We start from the raw sequence: 24,915 nt of genomic DNA on the forward strand, positions 1-24,915 counted from the left end.
TATTTTTAAAATACAAGATTATATACTGATCCAAAAAAAAAGTTACGTCCGTGTATTACATTAACGGTGTGTCCGTGTTTATTTTTGCGCAGCATTGATTCAAATATGCGTTTCTGTCACGTGATCATATGGGTGTGTTTACATAGCTGATGATGTAAACAGAAAAGACGCCTCATCCGGATAAGTCACATACCATAAAGGCACACAATCTGTATTTATCTCGGCAATAGTGATTCATTTTTGTTTTCCTTGATATGTTTTAATTCATAGAAACAAGGAGCAATGGACTTCTACATCAATTTGAAGGTGAATTTCAGGGGGAATGCGAAGAATTTTCTCCTGTCAGGTTCGGAGACGAAGAGTTGGGAGTCAATGGAGGCCATGGTAAGCAAGGATAACGACGCTGGTGTTTTCATAGCAGCATTCATCTTGGCATACGTTTACGGTAGGCTGTTACTGAAACTAAAGCTATCAACCATCGATCGCCGGTCGCTTATTTGCTAAATGTTGTATACCTTGTATAAATGATTGATACCCTGTAGTTGAGAACATTGTTCTAGCTATGACAATCCAGTATTGAACAATTAGGGCCTAATGTTAGCTAGTAGTTACAGTAGCTAGCGATCTAAACGAACAGAATATCAGTACTACAACAACATCCCAGTCGCAACAACATAATATCGAGCAATGCTAAAATAAGAGGCGCTGCTATTTATAAAAGTGTATATATTACAATAGGCCTATATTTTGCTGAAGATACATTAGACATGAATGTATTGCCTGCCCTGAAAGAGGGCATCCACGTAGATGAGTATACATTTTTACTTCACCTCTATTTAACCAGGTAGGCTAGTTGAGAACAAGTTCTCATTTACAACTGCGACCTGGCCAAGATAAAGCAAAGCAGTTCGACACATACAACAACACAGAGTTACACATGAAATAAACAGACATACAATCAATAATACAGTAGAAAAATCTATATACAGTATGTGCAAATGAGGTAGGATGAGAGAGGTAAGGCAATAAATAGGCCATGGTGGCCAAGTAATTCCAATATAGCAATTAAACACTGGAATGGTAGAATATGCAGAAGATGAATGTGAACGTAGAGATACTGGGGTGCAAAGGAGCAAGATAAATAAATACAGTATGGGGATGAGGTTGATTGGATGGGCTATTTACAGATGAGCTATGTACAGGTGCAGTGATCTGTGAGCTGCTCTGACAGCTGGTGCAGCTAGTGAGGGAGGTAAGAGTCTCCAGCTTTAGTGATTTTTTTTTTGTTGCAGTTTGTTCCATATGACATGTCAATGGTAACAACAACAGTAAGGACGACCAGTGACATTCTTGAAATGAGCGCTTGAAGCCGTGGCTGTCGAAATAGGTTCTGCTTATAGTCTATCTACTCATGGACAATCTTACTGGCGTTTGTGGCTGCTTTGCGTGATGTTTGTTGTCTCTACCTTCTTGCCCTGTTGTCTGTGCCCAATAATGTTTGTACCCTGTTTTGTGCTGCTACCATGTTGTTGTCATGTTGTGTTGCTACCATGCTATGTTGTTGTCTTAGGTCTCTCTTTATGTAGTGTTGTGATGTGTGTTTTGTCCTATATTAAAACAATTAAATAATCCCAGCCCCATCCTCACAGGAGGCCTTTTGGTAGGCCATCATTGTAAATAATCATTTGTTCTTAACTGACTTTCCTAGTTAAATAAAGGTAAAACATGCCCCATTATCATCTATTATTCAGTTGCATCATTTTGGGATTAATTCATATTTAACCCAGTGACACTTTATTGACAAAAGTCAGCCTATTGAGATGGAGGGCTACACTGCATGCTACAGTTAATGTTGCTGGTTCTCTGCGGTTCTCATTTCCTTTTCATAAATACAATAACAGAACATATTACTCGCCTATGATAGCTTGGTTCATGTTAGTACTATTCTCTTTTTGACGTCAGTATGTGGAGGGTATTGATTCGAGGGCGAGTCTCTCTTATGACACTTGAGGCTTCCGTCTCTCAATCCAGGGTTTAACAGCCCTGCCATATGATGTCAAAATAAACATTTGAGCCAAGCCACCTCATCTGACAACGTCCCCTTATGCCAAGATGTGTCACTTTCCAAAGCAAGCCAATAAAATATCTTGCAATGGGCTGAATTCTCTCTCTTCCCACAGTAAAATGGGAAATCTTAATTTCACTGAGTGCAAGGTGAATGGTGGATGCCAGTTGGTGTTTTTCCTATAAGGAGAGCTTATGAGACTGTTTTCCTCTGAATCTCCTGGCAGCAGCAAGCTCAGACTCCATTGTCACTCCGCTGTCCAGTCACCAGTCACGGAGTTCATCCTCATTGAAATTGCCATTGTGTCTCCATGTTGCCATGGCATTGCCTTCAAGGAGCCAATTTTCCTTTCAGGCATCATATGCCACATCATAGCCCTGATTGTTCATTCAATTAGCAAATATGGGATACTACGGCATAGCATAAATATAACCGTGATAACATGATTGATTTTTGGCTCCTTAAAATGATCACTTTTATGTCATTTGGAGGCGCCTGTCCTTTGTCTGAGAAACAACTTGCTAAATCATGTAATACACTGGTTGGTTTTTAGATTGTGTCTTTTGTCTACAGGTGAAACGGTCCTTTGGCCTGTGTAATCTACAAGTTACTTATTTTGATGAGGAGAATGAAGAGGTGAGTGAGAGCAAAGAGTTAATTTGTTGGGAATGGCAATATCATGCTATTACAATGTTGTTGCAATACATTTCCGTTTTGTGTTTCAGGTGTCCATAAACAGCCAAAGTAAGTAGTAAAGCACCAAACATAATATTGTGTTATGTTTTGTACCAAACATAATATTAGTTAGTTGTTCAATGTAACATGTTCAATAATTATATTTTTCCTCTTCTAGTGGAGTATGAGGAGGCATTAAAGGTAGGTGGTAACTTCAATCGGACTCCTGTCCTGCTTAGGCCTTATGCTGACTGTTACCTGAGGCAGGATCCAAAATACGCCTTCAAGTAACAAAGCAATACATTAACCATCATTCCTCTATGTTGATTTCATCAGAGTGCATCCAGGCAAGGGAACCGGCTGCACATGAATGTGTATGAGACCAGGGGTCAGCCCACGCGTGTGCCGGCCAAGGCCACTGGAGGGGAGCCCAAGAGAGGGTTCCGTCCCCCACAGCACTGCCCAACCCTGGCTCAGGTGGTGAGCCGGAAGGTCCAGGCTGCTGTCCCCGAACAGAGCATGGTAAGGACAGAGCTATAGATATACACACTACTGTATACTTCCTACTTAATAGTGCTGAGCGATTAACCAACATTTTGGTTATGTTTCGGTTTTTAAACAACTAATTAACCGATGTTGGTTAAATTATAGGGACCGAGTGGTGCAGAGGTCCAAGGCACTGCCTCGCAGTGCTAGAGGCGTCACTACAGACCCAGGTTCGATCCCGGGCTGTATCACAACTGGCCGTGTTCGTGAGTCCCATAGGGCGGTGCACAATTGGCCCAGTGTCGTCCGGGTTAGGGGAGGGTTTGGCCGGGGTAGGCCATCATTGTAATATAATAATTTGTTCTTAACTGACTTGCCTAGTTAAATAAAGGTACAAAAAAATATATATGTTTTGTACCTTATATTTATTTAGTTATTTATTTGAAATCCCTTTCGCTCAGTGTGCACATCTCAGTTTCTCTAGAGATAAATTAGATCCAGCCTGAACTGTGTGATGTAGTAGGCAGTTGTACATTCCAACAGGCCAATGTTCTACATAGTTTAGCGCATAAAATGTGGTAATTAACTACAATGACCATAATCGATTGCGTGAGGTGATATAGAGAGCAACTGTTGCTTCGTGAGGTATCTCTACCAGAAAATACACAAAGTGAGTGGTAGTTGCTATTCAGAAGTCATAAAAGTATGCCTTATTTACTTTGAAGAACTACAGTTTTAGATTTTGTCAGACTGCATAGGCAGCAGCTATATAGAGAAGAGATGACTTGAAATGAAATAAAAGTAATCAAATAAAACACATGTAATATACACAACAACTGCAATATTTTATTAAAGTTCGGTGAATAAGTGATGGTTGATAAGCAGTAATGGACAGTCACTACCTTCATGGGATTTTTATTAATTGCTTTATTCTGTGTTACAGCATTCAACCCACATAATGCATAGTGTATTTCATGTTGTTGTTTTTATAATCGAACCAAAACCAAATCGAATCGACCTCGAATTACTAATCGCTCAGCACGATTACTTTATATAGCTAATTCTTTCAAATTGAATAAGCCTTTGTGTCATTAGGTATTCGTTTAATACAAGTAAAGACCAAACTAAGTCATTGCGTGTCCTAAAATAAATATGGCTTATTTGTCTGATTTCTCACCGATGTGTTTCTACTTTGGTTTCCAAGGTGATCATGAAAGAACTAAAGGGGACCAAAGAGGAAGATAAGACACCTCCAGCATGGTTTACATCTTACATGGAGAAGGTGAGGACATGATTTGGAAATTACTGTGGTTTTATCTTCAATGAATGTACTATTTAGAATCATACCACTTAACCTTGAAATTTATGGTTGTATGTGTATATTTTATAGATGAAATTAAGCTAACTAGCTAATCAGTAACCCAAACTCTTGTCATCCAGTTCAAAGACCAAGTAGTGAGGGAGGCAGTGGAGAAAATCTGTCGGGAGTTCTCGGGCCAGTGCTGCATCCACAAGCCCATTGGGGCTGAGGCCCAGATCCCTGAGGTGACCTCCTCCACCCTGCCTGGGGGTCCTAGTTCCACCCCTGCCTGCAGCAGCTGCCGGGGCCAGACCGCTGGGGGAGGATACCAGTGCAGGTGAGAAGGGGAGGAGGAGGAGAAGAGAGGTGGCTCAGAGAGAGACTAGGGAGGACATTGACAAATGTGAATTAGTTAAAATGTGCGTCAAGGTAAATAAACACCAATGTAATCAGATATTTCTTACATGTTTTTGTAAATAGCCTACTCCCACATGCTTTTAATTTAGTGCCTCCAACATGCATTGTGTTGCTCCAAAACAAACGAATTCCTTCGATCAGTTGTCGTTTCCATTTCTTCAGTATGCGACACCTAAGATCAGTTTAAAATAATCAGAGGGCCCTTTGTTTGGTGTGCCGCTCCCTGAATGTCTGCTTTTCTTTTTCCCAGTGTGTGTACGTCCTGCACACTGTGTGAGCCCTGCAGCTTCTCCCATGACCCCAGCCACAACCTGGTGAGAGCCAGAACACCCCTCTCCATCCCTGAGCACGGCTCACCAGCCCCAGACCACAGCAGGTAAGACCAGGGTTGGAAAATATTACATATTGTAACAGTTACATATACACTTTTTGGAACCTCCTTTAATGCTTATGGGGTGTCAATGTTAATTAATTCTTGTTTATGGGGCTGCTATGGTTTGATATGACAAATTACTCTCCATTTTGCGGGTTGTTTTGTGTTTGTAATTTTCAATCCTACAATGATCACTGTCATCAGAAAGTTGTCAGAACTGTCCTATGATGGCCAATCAGAAACCCTTGCATTCTCCCCTTCCCTACCTCGTCCCCAGGTTCTACCGGCGAGGGGACCGGAGCTTCCGTAAGGCAGAGAAGCAGCGTCTGAAGGCTGAGAAGCGTCAGCTGAAGGCGGAGGTAAAGGAGATCAGGAAGCAGCTGAAGATGGAAAGGAGGGGCCTGCAGTGGAGTGCCGCCGGCGACGGGAGCTCCTCCCCTGTCCTACTCCAACCTAGGGCCACCCAGGCCAACAGCCCGGAGTACGTCTTAAAGGGACAGTTCACCAAAATTAGATGAAAGTAGATACTGCTTGCAAGGCTTGTTATTCAGTGTATCTTGAGGTCAAATCAGCGAGAGGCACAGGTCTTGTCTCTGTAGTTCGACTGCTGTCAAAAGGAGGGACAGAGAGAGTTGTGCTTTGGAGAAAGATGTTCTGTGGTTTAATAGTGTATTTTGGCGCTTTGTTCCCCAGGCGTCCCAAGCGGCCCTGCCCTCTGGTGGTGCCAGCCATGACGGCCCTGTTCCTGGACGAGAACCTGCCTGATGGGACTCGTCTTCGCCCGGGCACCAAGTTCATCAAGTACTGGAAGATGAGAAACACTGGCAGCGTGAGCTGGAGCTCTGAGACCAAGGTACTATTATGGGATGAGGATGCACCTGGGATATGCACATTATCTGAGGTTACCATTGACAGCCACAGTAATCTTAGCAGAAAGAGAGGACACGACGATGAGAGTTAGACTGTCAATGTTATGCCTTTCTCTCCCTCCCCTCTCTCTCTCTCTCTACCCCCATCTCCTTCTCAGCTGAAGTTCATGTGGGGGAATCTGGCTGTGGCGTCGGGCGACCGCTGGCGTGAGGTGGCTGTGCCTTTCCTGCAGCCAGGTCAGGTGGGCGTGGTAAGCGTGGCACTATGCGCCCCGGCCCTGGAAGGCTCATACACCTCCCACTGGCGTCTGGCACACGGTGGGGAGCAGTTTGGCCCTCGCGTCTGGTGCAGCATTGTGGTGGACCCCCTGGCCCCTGCAGCCGTGATGGCAGATGGCGTGCTGGTGTCGCCCTGCGTCACCCCTCAGGCAAGTCCACCCACCCTCTTGACTTTGGTTCTCAGTGGCCAATCCCAAACTGCTATACAATGCTGTAGTTCTCTGGAAAATATGGTAGTAATCTCAGTTAAGTATGTATTCTGTCTGGGTAACATTTATTTTGATCTGCTGGTGCTCTACAGGGGAAGAACCCCCTCTCCACAGATAAGGGTGGGAAGTCTTGTGCTGCAGCCTCTAGGGACCAAGCACTCATGTCAGTGGACCAAGACGAACGAGAATACTACATTCCCTCTGTGGACCTGCTCACAGCCCAGGACTTACTCTCCTTTGAGCTGCTGGACATCAACATTGTTCAGGAACTAGAGAGCGTGCCCAACAACACCCCGGCAGGTAAGCCTTCCATTGCTATTCACATGCTAAATCTGCAGGGTGTTCCTAATCAGTTGACTGCACTTAGGGTCTCTCCGTCTCTTTTCTGAATTTCTCTCTCATTTTCTCTCTCTTCCACACAGATATGACCCCGTGCATATCCCCACTGCCTCATGACGGTCCCCTGCAGGAGAAGCCCACCCTGGGGTTGATCCAGGAGGAAGCAGAGGCCCATCAGGGCCTGGGGCCAGGGGCGGAGGGGGGCCGGGTTCCAGCCCAGGAGGAGGGAGAGGAGGATATCAGCGGGACTCAGTTTGTGTGTGAGACGGTGATGCGCTCGCTCACACTGGAGGAGGCCCCAGACCACACACCCCTGCGTGGGAACTGCCCCTACAAAGGTGAGTTTTTATTAATTAGTTCCATATTAAGCCTATGTTAATACCAGATTAAGGGCCATAACATTGTGTAACCAAAATTCCTTTCCCTGATCTTCACAGTGGTCCGCCCAGCAGCCCAAGGTGGCGCCGCCTCCTCTTCTCTTAAAGGGAAAGGTGTTGAGAAGCGTTTGGAGGTGAGGTCGGAGAAAGCCCGGGACATATCCCCCGTGGCCCCAGCCCTAGCACCACCCCAGCTGGCTATACCAGAGCTGATGATGCCAGGTGATTGGCCCAACTTATCCTCCTGTTTTCAATTAGTTGATTGGTTGATTAAAAACTACTTGAGCTCAAATCTGGGCCCTGTTGTCAGGTAAAAAACAACAATTAAATAGTTTGACCGTTTGCAGATGAGGGACTGGAGTCAGACATCGAGAGCATCTGCGTGGACGCCAGAGGGGACGAAGACAAGGGCGAAGATAAAGGAGAGTTGACAGAGGGGAACAGGGGCGTCCGCAGCCGTTCCTCCTCAGCCTCATCCGAGGATTACATCATCATCCTCCCTGACTGCTTTGACACCAGCCGCCCGCTGGGTGAGTCCATGTACAGCTCCGCCCTCTCCCAGCCTGGCGACGCCCCCGACACGCCCACAGACCCCGACCACCAGGGCCGTACCACTCCCGAGGGGGAGCAAGATGAAGCAGAAGAGACAGTTTCAGGCTCCAGCAGCGCCAACGATATGCTGTGCACCTCCCAGACGTTGGACGCTGTGCCCCTAACCCCTGTGGTGGTGGCACCCCCTCGGCTCAACTCAGCTTTTACACCCAGGTGAGAAACCATGGGCCAGCTGTGCTTGGGAATAGGTTTACAGTGCTATTACACATTTTGACAGTGCCAAATTGCTGAGATGTTCCAAAATGTAGACATATATTGTTGGTGTTGTCTTCAGCCTAGACCGCAATGATCAGACCGAGGCAGCAGCAGAGTCCCTGGACAGGACTGAGGTCTACCAGCAGGGGGAGTCAGAGGATGGTAAGGAACACACACGGTCACATACTGAACAGTAGTTCTAGCAACTAAAGGAAACAAAGTGTTTTTGCTCGTCACATAAAGGCAGTTGGGCCTAACTGACGACAATGCCCTAACAGTAATAATGTTTTCTGCTTGCTGCAGTGCCTTTTTGCTGTCTGATCATTCAGCGATAATATCAAAAGTACAATGTCTGCTTGGTTCTAACAAACACAAGTGCTAAGCACTAGATCAGTGGCTATGGAGTAGAGGTCTGCTTGTAGTCATTCTTGTCAAAGAGCACCTTCTATACACTCCCCTCTAGAGCTCTACAACTTATCCATATGAGCATACCGGTATATCCTTTTCCCAGAACATAACCAACCAGTCATCTCTGTGGTTGTGTCTGAAAGGTTCCAAGCAGCCAGACAGCCAACCAGACAGTCCATCTGCTTCTGGTGACTCAGAAGACAACTCCGAAGACCCTAGGTGGGACCCTGATGTGCAACTCAGTCAGTTCAGATGCTAATATTTTCCGAGATCTCTCTTGTTAAAGAGATTGTTAAAGTGGAATGTCAATTTTAAGGATATTAGTGTTGGCTGACCAGAACCAAAATGGTGTCCGTAAGACTCACTCCCTGCCCCTCTCTGTCGGTCTTGTTCCTTCTAGCCACCCAGGCATCACTGGAGGCCTGGTGAAAGGAGCCCTGTCTGTCGCAGCATCCGCCTACAAGGCTCTGTTCACTGGGCAGCCTGGCCCAGTGCAGGTCAGTCCTCCATTCACTTCCTACAGTGCTGTTAATGATAGTATTCAAGGTCATCCTTTTTGCAATCTCAGAAGATTGCTATATCATGGTGGTTGAGACATCGAACTGGAATGCCACCATTGTAAGGCTACTTTAGCATGTCATTACTGACAAGTTAGTATCTAGGAGGTGTATTTTAAACAGTATGCTGTCCTTCCTGCAGCCCCCAGTGGATGGAGCCACCCAGGACACCATGATGGGGGTGCTGGTGGAGATGGGCTTTGGTGACCGGCCGCTCAACCAGCGGCTGCTGAAGAAACACAACTACAACCTGCTGGACGTGGTCAATGAACTGGTTCAGATGACCGACAATGACTGGTACTCCACCCGCTACTGAGGAGAGGGAGGAGGAGGAGCTGGGGTGGCGTCATGGGTGTAACCTCTGCCGCTTTGACCTCTTTTGTCTCTTCTTCCTCTCTTTTAGATTTGGTCCAAGTTGACAGGAGGTATCCTGATTATGACCTAAAGAGACATTCCCACGGACTTTGGGATATTTAGACTATCAAATAGCTACTGTATGTATGTATGTATGTAGATTCATTTAACATGGCCGTTTCTGGCTGTTAGCTTTTGCATAGTAAAGGGGGAGGCTGAAGGGGGGTGGATGTGGTGGTGGGCTACTCTTTCCAGGAGAACACCTTCATTGCTGTGGTAACAAATGGCAAACATATCACAAGTTGCTATCGCCGAGCCATTCCTGTTAAACAGTATACTCAAGTCATAGATTGGAATACAGGCTGAATATGCAGCCATAGACCAGGTATATTCAAGAGTTACAGTATGTGTAAGTTTAGCTGAAGGGGTGTTGGGTGTAATATTTATCACAGAGAGCCAGAACCATATAGGTCTTACGATATGATAAGCTGTGGCAATAGTCAACATTGTATGACGTTAATCAACTTCATAGAGTGTTTGAATAGTGGATACGTCAGGTCCTCGTTCCAAGTGTGAATGACTGTCAGTGTTGGAGAATGCTATGCTTCTTTCAGATCACAGCAATTAAACACACACACACACGCCCACATGCTTAAACCTTTCTCAGCTTAACTGTTCAAAGTATCGGCGTACTGTAGACATATGTGTGTCTTATTGATTGAAGATAATCATTCCCCTACTTTCTGTGATGTCGTGCCATGGCTGACAACATGCTATGTATATTTGTGCGTAATGGTGTACACATGAAGTATTTTTGAAATGAGGACCATTACATTGATGCACTCCATTTAATTCCATTTTGATAGGGTATATTAATCACCATTCTTAACTAGGAGTATATTTGGGTTTAAAAAGAAAAATCATGTAAATATATACAAATGTTTTTTTTGTTGTTGCACATGGAAGACATAAATATTGATGCAAACCCAAAATACTAGCTGCTTAAGAAGTGAAGGACGTTATAATTTTTAAGATCCTGTTGAAGGGATTTTATCAAGAAATGAATTAGCCTCTTTTACAAAATGTCTTCAATCTGCACTATATTGTCCTCAGAGGGACCATACAGAACCATACAGGGGGCCTGGTGATCATGAAATATCAAAAGCATTGACTCGTTCCACTTGGTATCATTCTTTAAACTTGGCATAATTTTTTTCACTTGGTATCATTCTTTAAAAAAAATGTACGTCAAGTTCTTTCAAAACTAAAAACTGAAATCAAGCAGTATGTAACAAGTTTGAAATGCTTTTATTATTTTCCAATATGGAGATGCTAATGTGTTTCAGGTAATCCTAGGAGGTAATCTTTGTTGTTAAAAGATTTTTTGTTTTAGACTTGAATGCTTGAGGGCTGTTTTTGGAAATGTAAAGGAAGATTTGCCTCTGTTCTTCTGGTTGAAGCTTGCTCACGTCATTGTGCTTGAATTTCCACTGTTCTAATATGTTTATATTTGAAGAAAAGATACTGGAAAGGTTTGCTTATGTCTTGTACACTAAGGGGAACTTGACAGGGTTGTGAGCATTGTGAAAAAGAATTAACACTTAGTGGTCAGTCATATAATGTAGCAAATGGATATTGGTAAAAATCATTAATACAAAAAAAAAAACTTTGAATCAACCCTATTTTGGTATAGTTTAGTCTTAATGGTTCTTAGGGTTTGTCTTACCAAAGGATAAGTGTCTGCTAAATGACTAAAATGTACAGTCCTACCAGGTGATGGTATCTGATTTATTGCCACTTATGAGTCAGCTTTTAGGGTGTCAAGGAGAAACTGAATTCAAGGACAATAAGGATTGTGGTCTTTTGAATTAAAGTAAGCTTTTCCCACAGTGGAAAACTACATGTCAGAAATGATGGCAGGTTAATGGAGTTCAGAAACAGTGTGATTCATACATTTCTACATACATGTACTTGAAACATTCATACCTTCATATATGGGCAGGATATTTTCATAGAGGGTGAAGAATGAGAACTCCAAAAAGTTTTTGGGGAGGGATAATGTGCAGTTTGTCTGAACTCTTTCTGTGTTGCACTTAAAAAAACTTGCCAGGAACCTTAACGTTGAATTGCATTGAATTCTAGGTCGGGCAGAATTTAGCATTTGAATCAGGAAAAGTTCATACGACCTCTACAAGACAGAATGTTGAAAGAAATTATATTTTATTGTACTTTACCGGCAAGCACACATGATAAAAATACATGCATTACTTGCCGAGCTCGTCCACGTGTTTACATGGTTTTGCGCACGCTTCAGGTGATAGAAATCAATGTAATTATACTTTCCTGTGGATATTGTCTCACATTCCTTACACCAAAAGGACCAACCACACAGACAACCGGTAAAGTACGTAAAAACATAATTTTATTCAACATTCTGGCTTGTAGAGATAGTGAAAGCAAACTTTCCTGATTCAAACGCTCATTTCTGCCTACCTAGAATTCAATGCAAGTCAATGTTGGTTTTCCAGGCAATTAAAATACATAGGCTACCTGTGATGTACAAATATCTGTATCTAATAAAAGTCACTACACTTAGATATCACTTTTTTGAGTAAGGCTAAATAAAAATATTTAAAATGCTCACATACACAAAAACATAACCAGGAATCAATGTATTTATTTGACTTTGTTTAAAAAACATTGAGTAGGCAACCTATTAAAGATGCACTATGCACAAATTGTTTCGCCATTTTCTGGTTGCTAACATCTGCCTAATTTCAGTTTGTGACTAAACGAGCAAGTGCAGTGTAAAATAATAATTGTACCATCTAAACCACTGAAATATTTTCCATAACCAAAAATAGTGTATTTTCAGCTGTTTGAAGCTGGTGTACAAAACAAAGTAAAAGACTCACAAATAAATCGTAATCACGGGAAGCATAAAAATAGAACACATCTACCGCTTCTTAGATTTTTTTTCAATGAAAATTACAGATTCTAGAACTCACCTTTCTATGTGAATTTGGTCTGCTTCCGCAAAAAGTTATATATAGCCGCTTTAATTATTTCTTTCCTGTGGGTGGCAGCAGAATTACGCTGCGTCACCCTCATCTGGATAGGAAATTGCGCCACTGCTCAGTGAAGTGGGAACGTGACCAACATAAGAAGAATATTAGACAATTCTCACGACTGCTGTGAGGCATATGGTGTGGAGTTAGATTACAGATAATCTTGATGACGGCACCGTCTTTATAAATCGTAACACCCCATAAACAAGGCAAGTAAACACAGTGCAACAAGTTTTCTTCAGGGGTGGCAGGGAAACGAAACTCATCACAAGACTTGTATGCTGAGTGTTGTAAATGCGTAGTCAAATTTCTGTTTAGATTAAAACTAACGTTCGCCATCGGTTATTTGCTAAATTGTAGTCTTAATTCACATAAAATGTCTGATGTCTGGACAAAGCCTACTTCGATCTAATTGGTTCGGTGTCTGCGAATTGAATGAAACATCGTATAATTGTATGCATTTAAGATCATCTCCATTGTGAAATCCATCAAGACAGCAAAGCACATACATACACAGAATATAATCCTTTGTCGTCAGAAATATCAAATAGTAAAGTATCATTATATTGATGTGAAGCAACTAACGTTACAGGTAACTTCCAAAATAAAGGAAACACTTGAGTAAAAGAGATACAAAGTATATTGAAAACAGATGCTTCCACACAGGTGTGATTCCTGAGTTAATTGAGCAATTAACATCCCATCATACTTAGGGTCATATAAAAGGTCCCCAGTTGCCTATTATTTTGGCTAGAAGAAGAGAGCTCAGTGACTTTGAAATTGGGGTCTCAAAGGAGTGCACGCTTAACTATACATGTTGGAACCAGAAGTCCCCACAAGAATTGTAAACAAACAAAAATTTGACCAACTGTGGACTATTTGCAGGTCACCACAAATAAAAAGGCTATTTCTAGGGGGGTTGAGGTTAAGGAAAATTGGATTTTGAATGGGAGTCAAATGTGTCCCCACAGGTGTGTCAGTAACCAAATCTCAACACAATTGAACACTTATGGGAGATTCTGGAACAGTGCCTGATCAGTGTTTTCCAACAACAGAACACCAAATTATGACAGTTCTTGTGGAAGAATGGTGTTGCATCCCTCCAATAGAGTTCCAGACACTTGTAGAATCTATGCCGAGGAGCATTGAAGCTGTTCTGATGATTCGTAGTGGCCCAACGCCCTATTAAGACACCTGATATTGGCGTTTCCATTATTTTGGCAGTTACCTGTATATATGACTGTCTCTTTAGCAGGCATGGGAGCTGGTTCCAGTCAACTCAGGGAGAATGATGAGCAGGCCATCGTACCCCAGCAAGACAGGAGGAAGACCTCTAACAGGAGACACTCTGAGGAAACACTGGACTGCCCAACCTGCCAGGGCACGGGCCGCATCCCACGAGGTCAGGAGAGCAAATTGGTGGCAGTGATACCTTGCTCCGATCAGAGGCTGAAACCACAACACACGTAAGACCATGTTGAGATTTACAGCAACAATTGTTTTATTTCCCACATGCATCATTTAGAAGGTCCTTTAAGTCTATGGTGTGTAGAGATGTTCAGTGTGTGTGCAAAGTATTATTGCGTTCCGTGAGTGGGCATCTGTATCTAGGTGTGTTTGTGTATACTGCATGAAAACGCTTGTGGTATGTTAATGAGGTATGTTAAAATGGCCAATGCAATGCAGCCATTTTTTCCCAAATAATTTCTGGGTAACAATGAATTAACTTACTGTAAAGAGTTCCATTAACAAGCTTTTTAGCTAACTTTCTCTAGCAACGTGGTCGTATGCCACGTTCACATGCTAGTCAGAACTCCCGACTTGCTGATTCCTTGAACGCAGCACGTGTATCACAACCAGTTAGCAAGTTGTACATTTCAGAGTTTTCTAATTCCGACTAGCAGTTGAATGCAGCATGACTGGAGAGAGGAAAACTAGCTGTTATTTGCAGAGGTTTGGAGCTTTTTGTTATTGGTCTACTAACCACATGGTGATGTCACCATGGAAATCTAAAACTCCTGCCCATGCAAACCTGCTGATTAGAAGATCCTGTGTAGATTGCATTTTCAACCAGCAAAAAAAAAAGCACACTTTTACAGTGCTAATTTCATCAGCTGTTGTACAATATGATATTAAACACAGAAAAAAAAACATTGACTGCACTGGGCCTTCAATCAATACTCAACTTGTACATATCATGTCCCCTTACAGGAAGTTGTATGTCACTGTGTCGGTGACGCTGTGCCTGCTGGTCAGCTCGCTGGTCCTCTTCTTCTTGTTTCCTCGCAGTGTCATCCTCTCACCTGTGGCTGTCGAGTCCGTCTATGTTTACTTCACCCCGACCACTGTCCAAATGAACATCACGGTGAGACCTCATTGGACTTATTCATTCATATACCACACAGCCCAGATAGAAACCGACTATGCCATAAAATTATTGGCCTCTTGTCTCTTCCTCTGCATCACTGGAGTGTTTTTGGAGATGAATGTAATAATCGCATTGGTCTCTCTCCCATCACAGAACATCCTGAATATTACCAATGACAACTTTTTTACAGTTCAGGCCTACAACTTGACAGTGCAGGCTCTTTTTGATAAAACGGTTGTGGGCAAGGCTGATATGAAAAATGTCACCACTGTCAAACCACTCACAGACAAAACGGTGAGCACCTCCCCTCATTACCAACTGCTATACTGCATAGATGTTAGCTTCTGTAAGCCTCTAAATATTGTTACTTGACTCACTAATGCTCTTCCTTATTTCCCCTGACAGTTTGCCTTTGAGATTCCTGTCACGCTAGTGGAGGAGGGTCTGAAGTAAGTACAAGTATAACCTTGGTTAAATTATGTCTGGTGCTGAATCTTTCATCGAGTCAGTAGTGAGACATAAAGCTGCTTTTGTGGCTGTTTGGTTATTCAAAGTGCCATGGCAACACACTTACAATATAGTGAAGCAGTCCTTATATTTTAGTTATGCTGTAAAGCTAAGCTTATTTTGATTGTGGCATGTTGTCATGTGAAAGTAATGTAACTCATTTGCTGTAAATGTGAGAATTTATTTTGTGTGCTCTACAGACAGTTATTCCCTGCCATTTTCTTGGCTAGTTGTTTTGAATAATGTATAAAGACAAAGCAAAACTGTAAATGTGTTTTTTTTTTTGTATTTAGAGCAAGTCTGAGGCATGACTGTCAAATGTTTGAACAGATTGATAAAGTATTTGTCTTACAAAAGTACATAAGCATACATAAACTAGCATAACCTGCTTAGCTGGGAGCACTGGCATGCACAATCCATCTCCATTTCCTCCATGTGTTGCAGGCTAATTGTCACTAGCAGTAGCAATTCCTATTCACAAAATGAAAGGGCCTCTGGACTGAAAGAAGTCAAAAGAATTCCCACTGGGCACACCATGTCATTTCAATGTGGATACTTGGTTAAAATTTGGTTAACATGTTGATCAATGAGATTACAACCTATATTCACCCACTCAAAAAGACAGCCAAAAGTTAGATGAATTTCCAATGTGTTATCACTATGCTTTCAACCATCTTAAAGCACAACCAAATTCCAATGGAAAAACAATCATATTTTTGGTCTGGCGTCGTCACCCCAAATGTCTATCACTGTGCTTTCAACCATTTTAAAAGCCCAGCAAAGTTCAAGTGGGAATGAAATGTCATATTTTGTTTATTTATTAAACAGATTGTTTTCACTGCACTTCTTTTAAAGGCAGAACCAAATGGCCTAGATTGCAGTTGAGATTACATTAAAAGTATATGGTGCAATTGATATTCTGCACAGATTACAGAAATTGTGAAGATCTCCACAGACCTGTGAGGACCTATGCATGCTTTTTGAACATGCAGACTTTATATGGTTACATAAGAAATGTATAGTTACAGTATCCTCAATGTGGCCTTGGATATGTTACTCATTTTAGGGTTGAATGTTACATTCGCTTGTAAGATAGCCTTAACTTTAAGCAATTTACTGTATTACAAAAGTAATATTGAATTGTTTGGTTGACAACGCAACCAAATATCAACATTTTAAAGGAGAGGTATGGGTAACTGCCAAAATAAATGAAACGCCAACCTAAAGTGTCTTAATAGGGTGTTGGGCCAGAACAGCTTCAATGCACCTTGGCATAGATTCTACAAGTGTCTGAAACTCTATGGGAATGCGACACCATTCTTCCATGAGAAATTCCATAATTTGGTGTGTTGTTGATGATGGAAAACGCAGTCTCAGGCGCGCTCCAGAATTTCCCGTAAGTGTTTTAATTGGGCTGAGATCTGCTTACTGATACGGCCATGGCATATGGTTCACCTCGTTTTCATGCTCATCAAACAATTCAGTGACCACTCGTGCCCTGTGGATGGGGGACTTGTCATCCTATTGGGCATAGATAGCCATGGTAGTCAAAATAGTGGCCTGCCAAGCACCTGCTTTCAATATACTTTTTATCCCTCGTTTACGCAAGTGTTTCCATTATTTTGTCAGATACCTGGATCTACTGCTTGGCTAGTTCCATCTGAGCCACTGGCTTAGTCCCATAGAGTACCACAGTATGAGTCATAATACCCAGAAAACCTAGCAGTCAAGCAAGGAAATGGTTCCAATTGTTTTCCACCATTCATTTTCCCCATAGGGGATTTTAGAAGCACTTAAAATAAGGGCTGTGTTTCGTGTAGGCTTACCCTGGCATGATCTTTTTGATAACCGTGTAGGCTCTAGGACTAGGTGACATATCAATATATTCGCCTGTATTTACCCCTAAAAAATGAAATGCTAATGTGGCTATCATACAGAACTACAAATGCCATGATGATCTGGATGAGACTGCCAAATCGAGGCAAAGGTTAATCCAGAGATTCTTACCATCTAAATGTAGTAATTAATATATTGGCTACATTTTTTTAAACCTGAATTCTTTGAACTTTCTTGTGCAAGTTTGAAATTGACACTACCTGTTAGCAAAGGTGTCAGCTAGAGATGTTTACTTGATGCTAATTAGCGTTTTCGAATCGGCGTAAATAGAGGCGACTATATTGATTAGTCACCTGTCCAAGAGATTTACATGGTTACAAAATGTCACGCCAGGGTAAGCCTACACAAGAAACAGCCCTTATTTTAAGTGTTCATTTTTCCCATTAATAGGTTTTATGGGTATTATGACACAGTTTGTCTACAAATTAGCAATTTTATATGTTGTATTCATGAAGCCATCTCAACCAAAAATCTAAATGAAAGAATGCGATAAAATTAAATTCAACTTTAAATGCACTTTAAATAAAGAATAGGACTAAATAAAATCAAACTTGAACTTTTTGGATAAGATGGAGATGTGAATCCAACACAAATTATACATTTGGAATTAAAGCCAGACTAAGTCATTGGCACAGATGGAACTATCAAGCAGAAGGTGCATCTCCTCATTTCAATTTGAAGTCAACCAGAGCTTGAAACGCTAGGCCTATTGTGTTGTCTATTTTTAGATTAATTCTGGGTTGAATTTAAACAGCTGTTGATGACTTTGCAAATGCTATATAGGCCTAAATAGCATCATTCAAGATAAGTGATAAAGTATGATCACATTTTAATTTACTTTGTTAAACCTACCTTTTGGAATGACTTAGATGGCAACCGGGAATTTATTTAGTTTTAAAATGCAGATATCTAAATAATAATTGTGACGATAGCACATTGGTAATAGTCAATGACAAATCTCATAGCTGGGCTGGGCCGGGCCGGGCTGTGCTTGGTTAAAACCCTGGATGGGAGACTCAAGGGTAGCTGTAGATGGATGAATTCTTCAGTAGGAGGTGCTGCCCAGCCTATTGTTTTTTTTCTGATAGTGGATATAACGTTGAAGTTCTGACGTTGTTTTAAAGGTACAAATTCAACATTTTTATACAATGTTTCAAATGTGGTTACCATGATGACATACATAATCCTGTGGTTGAAATTTCATCCTCAAAACAACAGTTGGTTACTTTTTTTCAAATCAATGTATTTTCCACAGATTCCACGTCACAATACGTTGTCAAATTACGTTGAAACAGCGCTAATTCAACGAGTTTGTGCCCAGTGGGTTGTTTTTGAAATCATATCTTTCATAAGGAAATCCTGTAGGTATTAATTATTTTCTCCTATTTATTCTTCCCAGCAATTACTGCAAGAAATCTACGATCAAGATCCACACGTTATTTGTCCATCTTCAGTGAGTATGTGCCCAGTCAGTCGGTATGGGTAAAACGCCCCCCAAATGTAGCTTTGCTCCCACAGATTAGCCATTTTAGATTATAATACATATATTCAACAATGAACCAGAATCATGTTGAATCTGTGTTCAGTGAAAAAAATGTAATACCATAATTCATGATTAAATGTTTTGATGATAAACTGACACAACTTCACCCACCTAGTAAACCAATGGGGTCAGAGACTAACCTATTTATTTCTTATCAGTGGTTAAAATCTGAGGGCTGTATTGCTTGTTAACTTGGCCCAGTTTTTACAGTGATGGCTCAAGGGAGAGTTTATTTCATGGCTATGGTTAGGAAACCTTGATAGCTGGCTGACCTAAATCTGGTACAATTACATAAATAATAGATTACATTTGATAAATAATAGATTACATTTGATAAATAATAGATGAAAAATTTTATAATCTGTAACCACCTCCTCCCTCAGGATGTCAATGACTGTTTACTACCTGGCCCACTTTGAGCAGCTTTCCCTGGACACGTTTGAATACATCGACTGTGGGTCTAACACCACAACACCCCACCTCATCAACCCTACACCCTGAGACCAAGGGCTCCATGAGGGGCAGGATGACTGAGGAGTAGGCCATGAGGTGAACTGTGGAGAACTGTGTGGTCAAAAGCCATAGTTGTTTTTTCTTGAAAAATGCAAATGTCCCTCAAGTTATGGGGAAGAAAGAAACCACCAAAATGTGGGGCTTGAAATTAAAGTTAAAGCTCTGAAATGTTCTGTTTGTCTTTTTTATGCACCTCTGTAGCACTTGCGCTGTGAAATTACTTTTTTGACACTACATCCTACTTAAAGCTACTCTGTTTTGTCTTCAAAGAAACTGAAAGACTTGAGTGGACTACACATTTTTCAAAATAGCACAATGCAGGTGGCCATGCCAAAGAACTGTACGTGACCCATGTCAACGGGCTGGCAACTACTTCTAGTCCTTTCTCACCCATGACAGGCACTCACTGGGGGTTGCATCCAGTAAGAATTAAACAGGGGAAAGTATTTTTGAGACAGAATATTATTACCACTACCTGTACTTGTAACCAAGCGGTTTCTACTGAACACAACCCAAGACTTGGCTGCCTGCCACAAACCTCAGGTTTCCAATCCCCATAACTCCTCATCTGTGATATTTGAGCAACTACACAGTAGGAGTGCAGAGCATGGCCCCATATATTATTTAACAGACCCCATTCTAATGAGAGGATGGTAGAACGTGACACCCTCTGCTACTTTGGAGACTTGGTTTGGCCAGACTAGAGCCATTAAAATGACCAAACTGTATAGACACTTGGTTCTATTTTCATCACGTGGGATCCCACGTGACCGCACATTTTTGTTCAGTACCAGCAGTAACACACCTGATTCAAGTATTGATGTTTAGATCATAAATGTCTGTTGTGCTTGTTCTGTGGTCCTGTGTTTTCCCCAGGACTGGAGTTGGGAAACGTGACTAGTGTAGACCACTCCGATCTGAGCATTCCTCCTAAATGGGAGGTTTTTCTGTTTGTGGTGAGGATGTGTGTTCATGTCACCTTTGGGGGATAGGCTGTTGACTCAGTTAATGGAAACATTGATGTGCCTGCAAGCGAGACGCTACCAGATTACAGAGATATTCATGAGCCAATAGAAGGCTTTGGAGCGTAAATTGTAATTCCATTGTTCTCAAAGTGTTGGAGTCAACTGGGGATTAATGGCTCTGGTATTGTGGGCTACTTGCTGGACGACACAGCAAAGTCATGTTGGAACATGAGCCCACAGATATAACTCCTTAAACAGAATCCTCTGGGCATGGAATTGTTTGCTTGTGAGATTTGATTACCTTCTTTGCCTGAATTACAGTCAGAAGATGGTTGGGGCTGCAGGGTCAGAGATTTACAAATAAGTATGCAAAAGGCCCTTTTCTGAAAGGCCTAGACATAACATGAGCATGTCTGGCTTATAATGAATATGGTTTTGTTAGTAGTTTGTCACCCTTTTAGGCACAACAAAAATGGTGCAAATTAAACATTTAGATATTACCTGGCTGCTGAGCTGGTACGTTAGACTCTGCCAGAGGCTTTGAGCTTGGCTCGGAAGGGTCCTTTGTCATCTGCACAAACAAAAGAGGTACTTGTAAATGCTGTTTACTTGAGGCACCCTGACATGCAGCAGAAACACCAAATGCACCTGAGATATTTTGCGTATAACTAGGGGTGTTGTACATTACTTCACAGTTTTGTAAACAGTTGCACACCTCAGACAGGGAGGGGTTCACCCCAAGTCAGTTTTACACCATCCATTTAGACAGGTGTTAATGGCCTTCAAGTTCTGAATACCTGCCAATGTTGAACATCCAAAATGTGGTGGAGTTGAGATCCTATACAATGATCCCTGTTCTCAATACCAAATTACCACCAGGAATTTGCAAACTTATTTGTAAGTGATAATGGACTGCGTTGCAGCAGTTGACTTTGAATAAGAACACAGTAGCACCTTGCTCTGCTGTTTCCAGAGGTGCTTGAATATGTATTTGCCAGTAAGCCAATGACATTTAATGCCACCTTATGATGGGAGTGAGGGATTCTGATGTTTTCCTGAATTTCAAGGCTATTCATTGGCTCTCGGTCAGTGCTGGCACACATGAAACATTCAGCCGAGGCGTAAGGTATGTCCAGAGGGACACAACCTTCAAAATGAATAATAGGAAATTAGGTTGACCTCTCACATGGGTGTCGCATGTTCGACTTTGGTTTCCACCTCCGGTGTTAATCAATTATGGAACGACTCTACTGATGGTAGGCTGCCTGCTGCTTAGCCCTGGACATCCTGCGGTCCACCATGGTCTGCTGGCACCGGGCTTCCCAGTGCATAGCAGACATCCTACACAGGCATCTGTGGGAGAGTGGAGCTAACTATCATTAAACCACAGTGCCAGTGCTGTAACCTGATAGACAGACAAGCCCCTGTATCACTGTTTCACCAATTCTGATTAATGACAGCACAACACAATGTCTTGTCTTTGTCTTAATATAAACAGGGGCCACTGATGTTATTCCCTCTCTGTCTCCATACTGCTGCATTAGGAGTTTCAATGAATGTGTATAAAAAAAAGGCAATAGCTATCCCTGGATAGTATAAATCTAACCTAGAGTAACCACACTAACAGCCACTAATTAAAGAAAATCATGTAAGACATTAAAATGAACCCCTTGATGTACTGGATCTGCTATGTTGATTTTTAATCAAGGTTAACCAATTGAAATAAGATATACAATGAGGAATGTAGCAAAATAAAATGATTTGCAAGTGCAGCTACTTTAAAATATTAAGTTGATAATGAAAAACATATCTACCCTGTTAAATTCGCAGGGCAGCAGGGTAGCCTAGTGGTTAGAGTGTTGGCTTTGCGACTGAAAGGTTGCAAGATCAAATCCCTGAGCTGACAAGGTAAAAATCTGTCGTTCTGATCAAGGCATGTAACCCACTATTCCTAGGCTGTCCTGTCATTGAAAATAAGAATTTGTTCTTTACTGACTTGCCTAGTTAAATAAAGCAAAAATGACAAAGAATTATTGGATCTTTTACTTACAACAATCCCTGGAGAAAAAAATCTGTTTTGCCCTCAGAGGCAAAGTGTACTTCAGCAGCTTAAAGCAGTTAGCTAATGATGACGTTGAGTACCTCAATTTTCCAGCTTCAAGTATTTCCCACCTACTGTTGTAATGAACACTTATGAGAATGGTGGGCTGAATTTTCTGGACTTTACTACCTTAAATAATACTTTTAAGATCAATTGGATAAAACAATTCCTAAGAAGACCCACTTCTATCTGGAATTTTATTCCTCATCATGTTTTCTCCTCTTTTGGTGGCCTTAACTTCACGTTGTTTTGCAATTATAATATTGACAAAGTTCCGGTGAAACTTTCTGCTTTTCATCGGCAGGTTTTCTTGTCATGGTCCTTAATCTATAAACATAATTTTTCTCCACACAGATATTATATATGGAATAATTGGGATATATTATATAAAAATACTTCTTTGTTTTTAGAATATTGGTTCCGAAGTAATATCCTATTGGTGAGCCAACTGGTAAATAATATCCTATTGGTGAGCCAACTGGTAAGTAATATCCTATTGGTGAGCCAACTGGTAAATAATATCCTATTGGTGAGCCAACTGGTAAATAATATCCTATTGGTGAGCCAACTGGTAAATGCAGAGGGTCTTTTACTCAGTTATAAGGAATTCTTATCACTTTACAAGATCCCTGTAACACCTAAAGATTTTGCAATTGTTTTAGATGCCACTCCCTCAGGTGTTGCTTTATTATTCAGGAACGTGTCAAGACCTGACCCTCAGAGCCTACCTTCCATTAACCCTGTTGACTCATCAGTAGGAAAGATTTGTTTCTCTTTAGGTCCATTCAACAACAGAGCGATACGAACCTTGTTTCAGCAGGATGTTGTATCTATACCTTATGTCATGCCTTATTGGAATGGATTTATTGATAATATCTGTTGGGAAAAAGTTTGGATGTTGCCACACACATGCCTACTTGTTAACAAAATTAAGGAAGTTTCCTTTAAAATTATTCATAAATATTATCCTGCCAACCACTATATGAAGAAGTTTAAGGAAAACATCAACTAAAATTGCTCATTTTGTAATGACCACCCAGAAACAGTGTTACATCTTTTTTGGCATTGTATTCATGTAAGAAAACAATGGCAAGACATCAGTAGATTTATAATTGAACACATTTATGAAGATCGTACACTATTGTGGAGAGATGTACTGCTTGGATTCTTTACCTACGATAGAAATAAGCTGAAACATTTTTATGTAATTCATTTCATTATTCTTTTGGCCAAATTTCGTATTCACAAATGTAAATTTACAAACAAAAAAACACATTTTCTTACCCTACAAAAATAAATTGAACTGTATTTTAAGACAATTAAATACTCTACTAACAAAAAAGCTGTTAGAATGATGTGTATGTATGTCCCTTAAGGTCCTTGTGTAATGTGATATTGTACCCCCTAGCTCAATTGTCCATTGTATATTATCCATATATACTTGTGTTCTCTCATGTACTTCCTGTATTGATTTGTTGTTAATAAAAATAAAAATAAGTATTTCCCACCTGCCTCGAAAGTTACCTAGCAACTGAACGCTTCCTTGAGTTGGTGGCGTCAGAGATAAAGGTAAATAATTACATCCCAGTAGTTCACCCTCTGGAGATACCATTCTCAGCTGAGGAGTCTGGAAATCTCCAACCCATTTGATCATGTTATATGTGCAATGCACGTTTGGTAACTTACCAAATGCATTGTCGTTCTGCAATAGTTTTGCACCTGTGAATTTTTCAGGTGTAAGCTTCACAATATATGGATGTATTTCCCATATTATTCGGTAGAGGACGCTACTGTCATGTTTAGTAAAACCTACCCCTTTTGTTGATTTAACTTCGCAAGTCAGTTAAGAACAAATTCTTATTTACGACAGCCTTGAACAGGGGCAGAACGACAGATTTTTACCTTGTCAGCTCAGGGATTCGATCTAGCAATCTTTCGGTTACTGGCCCAACGCTCTAACCACTAGGCTATCTGCTCCTTTGGCTTAATACAGTCTGGAGGCATTTTTTCTTGCATTCAGATTCCAATTAATCAATGCTTTAAAAAACATAGGCCTATTTGTTTTTCTAGCCTTTTTTTTCATACAAAGCAAACACAGTATTTGCCAATGAGAATACATAAGTAGATGCATAGACAGTCTACTTAGAAACATATATTCTGCATGATATATTCAGTCCTAAAAGTTAATTGGTACCCAATTATTCATTTTCCAATTGTTTGTTAAGATAGCAACTGCTCTATACATGTAGCGCCAATGAATAATTGTCCATTGTATATTGAGGTTGTTCCCTTGTGATAATGACAGTAAAATGTCTGTGTTGTGCGTGCGAAGGTCGAGTGAATTTAAGATGAGAGAAGAAGCACAGTATAACACGCCATTTCTCTATATTATTTGATTTGCTTCACTGGAAAGCTAATTTGTCAGTGATTTGAACGTTG

The 24,915-nt window shown here is 41.2% G+C and overlaps 2 protein-coding genes across 9 annotated transcripts; both read left to right on the forward strand.

The window, feature by feature from the left end:
- Positions 1 to 11: 11 nt before the first annotated feature.
- Positions 12 to 12,110, forward strand: LOC106601267 (next to BRCA1 gene 1 protein). Of its 5 annotated transcripts, none has more exons than XR_006769195.2 (20): positions 12 to 384; positions 2,639 to 2,701; positions 2,791 to 2,809; positions 2,919 to 2,941; positions 3,077 to 3,262; positions 4,431 to 4,508; positions 4,667 to 4,863; positions 5,194 to 5,319; positions 5,594 to 5,797; positions 6,010 to 6,169; positions 6,344 to 6,613; positions 6,766 to 6,973; positions 7,096 to 7,350; positions 7,450 to 7,611; positions 7,737 to 8,154; positions 8,276 to 8,358; positions 8,748 to 8,846; positions 9,005 to 9,101; positions 9,304 to 9,458; positions 9,565 to 12,110. XR_006769195.2 is itself a non-coding variant. In XM_014193347.3 (20 exons), coding segments are annotated over exons 1-20 (2,883 nt in total). In that variant the 5' UTR covers positions 12 to 282; the 3' UTR covers positions 9,566 to 12,110. The 5 variants fall into 5 exon arrangements, 3 of the variants coding, with proteins under 3 accessions (XP_014048822.3, XP_045571082.2, XP_014048821.3); XM_014193347.3 differs by having other exon boundaries at positions 8,748 to 8,823; XR_001327990.3 differs by having other exon boundaries at positions 9,304 to 12,110.
- LOC106601270 (transmembrane protein 106B) lies at positions 11,798 to 19,578 on the forward strand. Of its 4 annotated transcripts, none has more exons than XM_014193353.3 (7): positions 11,798 to 11,919; positions 13,836 to 14,049; positions 14,795 to 14,948; positions 15,105 to 15,245; positions 15,357 to 15,400; positions 18,754 to 18,807; positions 19,281 to 19,578. In XM_014193353.3, the coding sequence occupies exons 2-7, from the start codon at positions 13,841 to 13,843 to the stop codon at positions 19,396 to 19,398; spliced, it is 720 nt and encodes a 239-aa protein (XP_014048828.1). In that variant the 5' UTR covers positions 11,798 to 11,919; positions 13,836 to 13,840; the 3' UTR covers positions 19,399 to 19,578. The 4 variants fall into 4 exon arrangements, with proteins under 4 accessions (XP_014048828.1, XP_014048829.1, XP_014048826.1 ...); XM_014193354.2 differs by having other exon boundaries at positions 11,833 to 11,919; positions 13,839 to 14,049; XM_014193351.2 differs by lacking the exon at positions 11,798 to 11,919 and adding an exon at positions 12,580 to 12,792 and having other exon boundaries at positions 13,839 to 14,049.
- The last annotated feature ends 5,337 nt before the right edge of the window (positions 19,579 to 24,915 follow it).

Source organism: Salmo salar, chromosome 03 (assembly GCF_965601325.2).
Source record: "Salmo salar chromosome 03, fSalSal1, whole genome shotgun sequence".
NCBI classification, from domain to species: Eukaryota; Metazoa; Chordata; class Actinopteri; order Salmoniformes; family Salmonidae; genus Salmo; species Salmo salar.